At 32.9% G+C, this 11,437-nt stretch overlaps 1 protein-coding gene across 1 annotated transcript; it reads left to right on the top strand.

The window, feature by feature from the left end:
* Positions 1-5,084: 5,084 nt before the first annotated feature.
* On the top strand, positions 5,085-9,092 carry LOC134681279 (uncharacterized). The gene is made up of 2 exons (XM_063540831.1): positions 5,085-5,304; positions 7,118-9,092. The coding sequence occupies exons 1-2, from the start codon at positions 5,121-5,123 to the stop codon at positions 7,396-7,398; spliced, it is 465 nt and encodes a 154-aa protein (XP_063396901.1). The 5' UTR covers positions 5,085-5,120; the 3' UTR covers positions 7,399-9,092.
* The last annotated feature ends 2,345 nt before the right edge of the window (positions 9,093-11,437 follow it).

The raw sequence follows: 11,437 nt of genomic DNA, 5'->3' as shown, positions 1-11,437 counted from the left end.
AAAAATAGTACAATATGACATACAAAAAAACGACCATAGATTACTAAACGATCACACAAATATCCTAAACGATCATAGGTATTTTTTTTGTGATCCATTTGAATTGTAACCACATGCATTGGTCTGACTTCTCGACATACTAAAAAAACATCATTGTCTTTACAAACAAACTTATACTGCAGGGTCTGCCAAATGACCTAATGAACCATTAGACAATTTATTAATATTTATTTATCAACAAACAAAACCAGGCTTCAAAAATCAGATTAAAACAGTCGGCTCTCCTGGCGTTTAATATCAGATATGTATACTGCGAAAATAAGATCTGTTTTGCAACTTTAGTTATATGTCAAGTTCCCTGAGCAATTATGTAAACTCAGTTAACATATCTGCACAATCTAACAACCTAATTAAGGCAGAATGAACGAATGATTCCAGGCTTATATCGAAGGTTGCTGAAAATATCTTGTTTTGAGGAATAAATACATAATTAAACATTAAAAAATACTCTGGCAAAATAATCGTCATCTGTTTGTAATATTTTCAGCATTCCGAATTTTTGAATTAAAAACATATGTATTAACTGGACGACATGATGGACTTTCTGCTTCTTTATTTGTACCAGGCAGACTTCAAACAGTCAATATCTTTTCAATAGAATGAAAATTATCTAAAATCAACTAGAATTACCTTTGAACTCTATGTTAAGTTAAAAAACAAGATAAATGAAATAATCATTACTGAATAATAAAAAGTAAAATGTCTATTTTAAATAAATAGATGTGATCGAACTTGAAATTGAGTGGACAGTGAAAAGTCTTCATCAGCTCACGGCCGACACTCGGCTAACCGAGAGATAGGTCGGTTAATCTATATTGAGTATACGGCTATATCGGCGGTCAGTCTGTTAGTCGGGTTGGTTATACGTCTGTTAAGAGTAAAACTCACAATTTAATGTTAAACTCTCTTCAATATACAGATTTTTGGCATATTATGAGAACCACATCAAAAAAAGAAAAGTGTCTGACAAAATGATATCTATCATAGAACATTTTCCTTCAGTAAAACAAATGCATAGCCTGCTCAATTTTAAGTAAAACGAAAAGGCGTCGCGCAAGTATGTGATTTTTATGCTTGTATGCATAGCAATATTTTGGATAAAAGGCTAAAACACATTTTTAGATATGATTTAAAGGACACAAAATAGTACTTCGGTTCTAAAAAAATAATTGCCATTGATAAACATTTCATAATTGTTATATAAGTTGAGTTATACCACATTTTAATGAAAATTTTGGGAATACAGTCTGTTAATGGTTTGGACAATTTAAATCGTGTCAGTTAAGAGTTATTTAGCCAAGACAATGGTATTACTACCTTGAGTTTATATTTTCACATTGAAAAAAATGAGATGTACTTGTGACCAAAAAATTACAATACGGTTCAACAGTATCCTTATAGAAAGAGCACTTTTCTTTTTTTTTCTTTGCATTTCATTAAAAGGGTATGTCAATTCAATATAGCGTTATATGGACTGATTGGCCGCTCGAATTCGAATGAATTTATTATTTACGCCAAGTTATCACTCATCCTTATTTTTTTGTCGGTTCAAAGTCTGTAACATCTATGAATCTGTCATGTGTTGCAATGCAGCTGGTTAAAATTCCATTCGTTTTCTTCGAAATACTTAGGCTTTTCTACCTCAGGAATATATTAACTTATGCCGGCCTCACGCATTGGCGTATAGACCGGCGTGCACAAAACGTACAGAGAAAATTAACAAAAGTCGGTAAACGTTAGTTGCACGCCATAGGAACGCTTAGCAATCGTTCAAAGCGCGTTGCATAAGTTTGAATTACGTCGAAATACAAAGGTAAAAATTGAGAACGGAAATGGGGAATGTGTCATAGCGACCACAACCCGACTATAGACCATCAATGGGTCTTCAATGTAGAGAGAAACTCCCGCACCTGTACTCGTCCTTTAGCTGGCCCCTTTGAAATATGTATACTAGCACAGTGATAATGGACGTCATAATAAACTCCGAATTATACACAAGAAACTAAAATTAAAAGTCATATAAGACTTACAAAGGCCAGAGGCTCATGACTTGGGACAGGCGCAAAATTGCGAAGGGGATAAACATGTTTATGAGATATCAACCCTCCCCCTATACCTCTAGCCACAAAAGGAAAGTAAATACGCTTGATAAACGCTACAACCCGAGGAAATTTTTATGCAGGAAAAAAAAAACATACAACGTACGCCAACATATGTTTCTTGAACGCCGGATGAACGCTTAGCCTAAGGTACGCTTCTAGTTCGCCCAATACACGCTTAAAACTCGTATTTTACACGTTATTAGTATGATTGACAGGTTAAATGCATCCAAAATTACTAGCGTTTTGACAGCGTAAATGATTTTTAACATGCCGAAGCTATGCGCTGATGTGTGACGCCGGTACTAGTTGTATTTCCTCATTGCTTTTCAACTTCGTTTTTGGCTTTTTTAAAAAACATTTTTTTTCGAGCGTCACTGATGATTTTTTCGTAGACGAAACGCGTGTCTGGCGTAAATATCAGGCGTAAATATCAAATTTTAATCCTGGTATCTATGAGGAGTTTATTTCCGTTATGTATTTTCATTTGTACCGAGTCGTCATTCTCATTTTCTGCCGCCTATTTAAAGGAAATGTCTGTACCAAGTACGGAATGACCGTTGTTTAGACGTGGTTCTAAACAAGAAATTGACATTAGTAAAAACAAAAATATATGTGTGTTGGGTGCTGATTTAACAAAAAGACAATTTTATATTCCTGTAAATCACAATAAATAAATATTAATTTTATTTTTCGACTAATAATGTATTCCTATGATATCGTAAGTCATTTAGCCGACTAGCAGTCCGTAAACGTGCTTGTTTTTCTATTTATATTTTCGATTATTGTAATTTCTATGTCTTCTCTTCATACTGAAATTTAGAAAAAAACAACAATTTTACTAACTGATGTTTTGTTACATTACAAAGTTTATCTCTGATTTATATACTTGTTAACTATGTAAATGACAAATTGGTGCCATTCATATCAATGAAACAGAATCCACATGATATATGCGGCCATTCTTTGATGAAATTAATATTACTTTGATATTACACTTTTTGAAACCATTTCTATCAATTTTCAGATTTCATTGTCTGAACTTATGTTTCATTGTTCATGTGTTGTTTCCATATATTCTAGCCACAAATATTGAGCCTATCCCTTTATTCAGATAACACCCTATATAGCAATTAAAATATACTAGTAATGCTATTCATAACTCTTAACAGACCAATTAACAGACCGGGTTTTATACATCCGACCCATTAACAGACCATATTTTTACCAAAAATTGATTTATGTCACCAAAATACAGTTTTTTGTGTAGATTTTTCACATATTGATGCTAATATGGTAAACAAACATAATGCCCGTCTTTTTTCGATGTTCAAAAGGTTGCATACAAGTAAACTCAACCAACATGTCATTTTTGTGTACATTTAGTGTGTGTCAAATGTGTATAAATTTACTGATGAGTAACTCGCCTTTTCATTTTATAGATCGTTTATTGAAGCTAGAAAAAAAATAATTACACCACTGGATTCAGTACTCCAAATCATTTTGTCAGACATGAATTGTTTATATGATATAAATATAAATAAAAAATTATGCAATGAAACATATTGACCTTGTACTGATTTTCACGATAACACCTGATTAACAGACTTTAGCCAACCCGATTAACAGACTGACCACCGATACAGCCGCATACTCAATATAGGATTGACCGACCTATCTCTCGGTTAGCCGAGTGTCGGCCGTGCAGCTCTGAACCTATGGAGAAGTAAACTGTACGACAAAATGATATGATAAATGTGGTAATCCGTTTAAACGATTTAAAGCAACTCGTTTGGTAGACTGTTACCTGTTCTAGAATGTTGATTTACTTAGTGACCATAGATAAACCCATTGGTCGTAGTCACAAATGCTCTTCAACTTCGTACTTTATTTGACATGTTAAACATTTTTCATTCGAGCGTCACTAATGAGTCTTTTGTAGACGAAACGCGCGTCTGGCGTAAATATAATATTTTATTCCTTGTATCTATGATGAGTTTTTTCCCCGTGTTATGCCCAAACGTTTTCGCCTTCCACAAAAAAAGTCAGATTTCTCATTTTGTAATTTTTCGGGTGTTCGGTTTTAAGTTGTTGTTCTTATTTATGTTTCTACTTTCTTATCTTTTTTTATAATTTTTTTTCTTTACTTTTCTCTGGATTTTTTTCCCACTTGATATCTGCAGATCAAAGGAAAACACTTTTCAAAATGTTCATAGTGTGTCTGAGTCATTTTAAGCTGTTTTCCGTAATGAAATGGCAAAATCCAAAATTCAAACACATCGAGTGTTTAACTAGTGTTAAATCAATGAGGTGGTATAGGCATTTTCTTAGAAAATGGTGGCCTAAAACTCGCTTTATTGGTTATTTTTGGTTGTAAAACTCTTACCAATGTTATTATAATCATATTGTTTAAGCGAAAATAGTTTGATATAGCTACAATACCAAAATCGAAAGATAATTCAAAAAGGGAAGTCCCTAAAAACTGTTGATTGTGGATCTATCGATTAACGGGCTTCCCATGTGTGTGACAGTAGACTACAGTTTCGTTATTTGACAAACATATTGCAATGAATTATAAGCCATTTAATTAGGCAACATGACAATACTTGTTCAGTACATTAAATGATCAAACACTTTCTTCTTGTGTGAAAATCAAAAAAAGGATCGGTTTATTTATGATGTATGATGTTCAATCTGTTTTTTCAGGATAAATCAGTAAATTGCCAGAAAAAAATGTTTCTACCAACGCTCGCAGTATGGTTTCAAAATATTTTGTGAATGAACACTTCTATTTTTAAACTGTACTGATAAACATTAATAAATAAGGTTAAAAGGTACTGATATAAACATACTACGTTTATATTTAAAATCATTACAAGGAACTAAATATAGTTTAAATAATCAATATCTATCTGCGTTTTAAAATTTGATTCGATTCACAATTTGAAAATAGCGATAAAGATGGCGGCAAGACCCGTTATACAAGCTATGGCTTCAATTTTGCCAGAACTTGCTAAAAATGTAAATCCGAATTTAGTAAAGAATATAGCTACAGCAGCAGGGACAATAGCAGCTACAGTGGCCTTAAGTGGAGGGAAAAGCGGCGGAAACAAATCAGGAAATGGTAGTGATGATGGCGAAGATGGTAAGAAGAAATATACTTCTACATTGATCATCGACAGTTGTTTTTTTATAGTGGTTTTGAAATTAACCAGTATAAATTAATACAATATAAGTTGACGTCAACAAGGTTGCTAAGATATTTTGCAATGGATGAACCACGGCGAGGTAAATTTGTACAAGCTGCAAAACTCCCCAGGTATTGTCATCAAATTGTAGAAGATACTGACTGAATCGAGAGAGAAAAATATTATATTGAGACGCTTCTACATGTACATATCATAATGTCTACCTAATTTGACGCGTCTTTCAGTAATAGAATTTCAAAAATAGTATAGGTGTTGCAACTTTAAATTGGTATGTGTTATGATAAAATAATGTGTAATGATAATATAAAATGTTGAATAAAGCAAAAGGCATATAAGGTCAACTTCTCCATTTAAGGTTGCACAAGACATAGATTTTATACCTCCAATTCTCAAGTTTTAAAATGCTGTCACTTTCTTTATAATGCTTGAAATTTTATAAAAAGGGGTATAAACAGAAAGCTAATATATTACTCTTTCAAATTAATGCAATATTAGTATTATACAACACTTATGTAGTATATTATAATGATAACTGTGTCTACAAAATTTTACGAGAAATTTCCTCTTTCAATTGAATTTAGCTTCTTCATGGATATTCCGAGAGGGTTGATTTTATTATATGTTGTATCTAAGGCCATTCATTAAAAAATGGTGTCTCAAATTTTTTATAGAATGTATTAGATAATATTTTACACCTTATCAAATGCTATCTACTTTTATGTGGTAAGGATGCTTATGTATCTAGGCGTCACTAGTAAGTCTTTTGTGGACGAAACGCACATCTGGCGTAATAAATATTTAAAGCTGGTGCCTTTTGTAAGCTATTATTCGTGTGCTTCTTTAAATTTGTCTAATATGTTCACTTATTTATTGAGTGTAGTCCTGTAATGTTGTGTTGTCATTTTAATGTTAAATTTAACATGACCATTAGAGCGGGAGGTTTGGCATGCCACAAAACCAGGTTCAACCCACCATTGTTTTTGTTTAAAAAATGTCCTGTACCAAGTCTGGAATATGGTCATTGTTATATTATAGTTCGTTTCTGTGTTTGTGTCACATTTTAACGTTGTGTTTCTTTTGTGTCGTTTGTTTCCTTTTATATTTGAGTGTGAGTTCACATTTTTATAAGACGTGTCACGGTACTTTTCTATCCCAAATTCATGTATTAAGTTTTGATGTTATATTTGTTATTCTCGTCGAATTTTGTCTAATGCTTAGTTCGTTTCTGTGCGTGTTACATTTGAATGTCGTCATTCTCCTTTTCTATTTACTGCGTCTCCATCAGTTTTAGTTAATGACCCGGATTTGTTTTTTCTATCGATTTATGAATTTTGAACATTGTTATACTACTTTTGCCTTTATTTACAATACTTAGAGATTGATGAGAAAATTGAATACACTAGTAATAATTTGAGACACTCTTTTGAAGCTCCTGCTATGATGATTCAGGTTTCGTTAAAACTTCCTGTAAAGTTATAGAGATTAAAGAGAGAAATTCTTTCAAGTGAACTGGTCACATGTTTGCCATTACAAAATGTAATTGCATAACAATTGATTACATAATAATTGCATAACAAAAATATTGTATTAATCTAAAAGATTAATCTTTTTTCCATCTGTATATACATAATTTATAAAAATGTATGCAGTCTAAAGAAGGAGATTGCAAGTAAAAAAAAATTTGTAGTGTGCTACCTTAAAAGTTTAAAACTCATTTCTAAACGATTTTTATCATTTTTTTACTTGTAGATGACTTTTTAGACAGGATAATGAAGGAAGCACCTTGTATATATAGGTCAGAGGACAACCGCAAGTATTACCAGTCCAAAGATGGGAATAAATGGTACAGCAAAGACCTTGCTGGACATGGGGGATCAAAGGGCAAGGTGTATAAAAATAAAGGGCAAACTCTGGAGCTAGAGGGTTCGATTGACGAGAAAGGAAGATTAATTGATGGGAAACACGAATCTGGAAAATTCCAAACTATTCGTAAAAAAGACCTCATTCATGTGAAGGGAAAGGAAATATAGACATTCAAACAATCACAACATTGTAAGAACAAATACTAGGAAAGACTCGTGAATGGCATGCTTTTGTACATTTTATATCATTTATATGCTTTATTCATATATGTTACAGGCATTTTCTAAATTTAGGCATTTTGTAAAATGCCTGAATTTTTAATGAAAAGTTCACAAATTGCCTGGTATGTTTCAGGCAAATTGTGTCAGATGAAGTACATGAAATAGAATATAGAAATATATTGTAAAGCTACAAAAAAGTGTTGAGTAAAACAAAGTTAAGATTATTCTTTAAAAATGTAGCCTGCAGGTTAAGTTTTCATGTTTTACTAGTTTTAATGTCTATAATTAGAAACTCCATAGAGCAACACCTATGAGTTTGTACTAACTCTGTTGTTCATTAATGATCTTCTTTTATTATGGAAGAAGGGCCTTTTGTTCTTACACCTGAACAAGGATTTACAAAGCAACTAATTGAAAATGTTGATTCTTATCAGAAAAGTGTTATTAGAACAGAGAAAACTATAAAACTATTTTGAACAAATTTAAGATTGGAATAAAAGGACATTCATCGGGTTATTATCATATGCAAAACTAGGTGCATTTCTTCTGTTGAGCTATAACTTATTTAAAAGTTTTCAAAACAAGTGTAAATTCTGTAGACTCCTAGGAGCCAGGAGTCGGTTTTACAAAAAAAAAACCTATTAATAAGATTGGTCATAAGTATACTGTATTGTTCATGACTTGCGATCAAATTTAGTCGTAATTTTATGGTGAAACTACTCCTGAATTGCTCATCTTGCAAAATATTGAAAATAAAATATGATGCACTCAAGTAATATTTTAACAAATTTATACATACTATATGTTAAATGTTACAAATATTTGGAATAAGTCTGTATCTAAATTCAATACGTTTGAATCAGTCTTTCTGGATTAGCCTTCATGAGAAGAAATGTTAAATTCAACAAGCCAGCGTTGTAAGAATACGTGAATGCGTAAAAAAGTCATATGACACGTTATGAACGAAATCAAAAGACCAAACCTATCAAAGATCAATTCAGCACCTGAGATCCCCCTCCAGGTTTTGGTTTGGGTTGTTTTGCTTAGTCTTTAGTTGTCTTTGTTGTGTCAAGTGTGCTATTAGTTGTCTGTTTGTCTTTTTCATTTTAAGCCATGGTGATTTTAGTTCATTTTCGATGTATGGTTTTGACTGCTCCTCTTTTATTTAGCCTAATTTAGTAAATCTTAAGTTTCTTGATATTTCTTTTAAGTTATCATCGAAGAATTCAATTTTTAAATGTTTGAATAATAACATAAGTACTAGAATTACAACTATATAGGCGAGCGCCGATTTGAGAAAAAGCCTCTCGTTAAGCTTTTTAATGCACCTATCGAACACACAGCTAATTTTGGTATCAATCGAAAGAAAAACTTCTAGAGCATACGATTTGGGTGGTCGTCAAAGTTCCCTATGGTCACGTTTCTTGCAAACCTCACGAGAACACAGACATGTCGAATTACTTTGGATTATACGGTGTTACTTAACATTGCATATATCGGCATTGTTGTAAAAATATTATTCGTTTTTATCTAAGATAGCTTTGAATATATTCTAAAAAGACATGGAATCCAATAAAAAGAAGATTTTATGAAAAATTAGTTGATTCTGATGCATCTGTTAGACCAACCCTAAAATGTAAAAAAAAATACTATATTTTTTTCAGATTGTCAGTGTCAATGACTTATTAAAACTCTTATATGTTTTGTTTTTATAAATTTCATATACCCTGAAAAGATTGCGACACACATCGAAGCTCAATGATGGAAAATAAACGTTTGACAACTTTTCTAAAATCTGCATTATCAAAAGGGTATTCCGGATCTGTATCGTGTTTATCCCAGACGCTAAAAATTTATATAAATCTAGTATCTAATATGCAAAGGTAACACTTGAGTTTCCAAAACACAAGTCGTGTTTTAACATATTACTAGATAAATATTCGTATATGTGTAAACAAAAGACCACTTTAACCATTACTAATGATATTAGCATGTGATATGTAAGCAGCGGACTGCATTTTGTATAATAGTATATTCTTGAATATTATCATAATTACTCATCATTGATGAGTGTCCAAGTCCTGTGAAATGTGCGCCCCTCCCAATGAAGCGCTGCCGCATGTCCAAAATTAGCAATGCTGTATAATATGTCAAAATATCACGCAAGACAACTAATAGAGGTTTCACAACCTTAATGAATGCTGTTAGCGTAAGGCAAAGACATGATGATGTGTTAAGGTTGTTAGAGGCATTGTTGATTTAACAAAAAGGAAGGCTTCATTGATAAGATGGAATCTTACAAAGCATGTGCTTAGTCAGATAACATCGGCAATGAGAGCACGTGCGTGTCTTGTCCTTGTTGGTAACCAATGTCACGATGAAGCAAACCCAGCTTCAACGAAAAGGGATAAAACATATTTAGACGATCTAACCGTTTATATAAAAGAAAATATGACAAATCCATTTGACGTTGATAATCTCTCCCGTCAGCATATGAACATTTCAACTGGACTGGTCTCCATGCAAGTCACGACATTGAAGATTCACTGTTAAAATCAGTTGAAACTTGAAAAACAAAAACGTCAAAAAGGAAGATATTTGTTGAGTCATCACTATCAACAGACAAAGATCAGGACTGAAGACATTTGAGGATATGAACCCCAAAGTTCAACTAAAATGCAAATCTGGGCAAGTTGTAAATGTCATTTGATTCCCGAGCTTGTGTTTACCCGTACACTATCTCTAACTAAATGTAGAGATGACGTATCTGTTGAAACTGTTTCGTCCTATCTAACATTTTCTAATTTGTCCCATTCCCACTGCATAATTTTTTGACGATGTAATTATGAGGAAAACAAATAAGTCTGCTCTTCCCATGAATTTGAAAATTAAGGTAAGATCAGTCACTAACATTCCTCCAGTGCTACCGTACCAATAAGAAATGGCATGATTTCAGTCATTTGATGTTAAAAGGATGTCCACAATTGGAGACTTGGCCAAATCTTACATTATGCAGGCACTCTTTTTTAGCCATGGCGTTGTCAGTTTTTTTTTGATTTATGAGTTTGACTGTCCCTTTTGGTATCTTTCGTCCATCTTTAACAATCATGCTTCCGATTTACAGACAAGGTTGTTGATGTCTTTGATCGCTATGACACTAGTACTGAACATTCCATGAAATCAGCAGAGCGACATAGACGATCGGCAACAACAACGAAAAAGTTTCATATCGCTGAAGGCCGAACTGTTCCAGACTGGAATAAATGTCTATCAAGCAACAAAAAACAAGCAAGCTCTGATAACTTTCCTTTGAGATTATCTGAGCAGCAATTTGTTTGATATGTTACGGGATGAAAACAAATGTTTAGTTCTTGACGGCGCATTTTCCAATCCAGAATAGAGCAACAACACTCAATGAGAGCATGTAATCGATCTCCAGATCTGTCCTGTTCGTACGAAGACACAGACACAAGAATCTTGCTTCATGTTTATATACTCTGATAAAATCTTTTAGCAGTTGAATATAAGGCGACCAATCATAGTCAAGTATTCCGATACAGATGTTCTTGTGCTCTGTGTTCATTATTTCAAGATTCTTGTGTCGACTGAACAAATGTGGTTTTTGACGGGGTCAGCTAATTGTATTAGGGACTGTAGAAAGGTACATACGAATCCATGAGTTAAGTAAATCTTTTTCACCTTAACAAGCTAACATTCTCCCTGTAGTTCATGCTTGAACTGGTTATGATACCTCTTCTGCTATAATTGGGATTGGCAAAAAGACTGTTTTCAGGTTGATAAGAAAATCTCCGAGTAAGTTTACAAATCTCAAAAACTTTGACAAGATTGCTTTTTCCACATCGTTGTCAGCAGTTATAGAGCTTATTTCAAGCTTGTATGACTTAAAAGAAACATTCGCTTCATCACATGTTGACTTAACTAAGTTACGTGTTAAACTTGTAACATGCAAAGACTCAAGTGAACC

The sequence above is a fragment of the Mytilus trossulus genome, chromosome 8 (genome assembly GCF_036588685.1).
Source record: "Mytilus trossulus isolate FHL-02 chromosome 8, PNRI_Mtr1.1.1.hap1, whole genome shotgun sequence".
NCBI classification, from domain to species: Eukaryota; Metazoa; Mollusca; class Bivalvia; order Mytilida; family Mytilidae; genus Mytilus; species Mytilus trossulus.
The sequence above is the reverse complement of the archived record's forward strand: the minus strand, read 5'-3'. Positions and strand labels throughout refer to the sequence as shown.

Excerpts from the sequence above, each read along its gene's own strand:
- LOC134681279 (XM_063540831.1), top strand. The coding sequence starts at position 5,121 with ATGGCGGCAAGACCCGTTATACAAGCTATGGCTTCAATTTTGCCAGAA. Across the intron at positions 5,305-7,117 it reads TAGTGATGATGGCGAAGATG|ATGACTTTTTAGACAGGATA; the intron begins GTAAGAAGAAAT and ends TTTTACTTGTAG.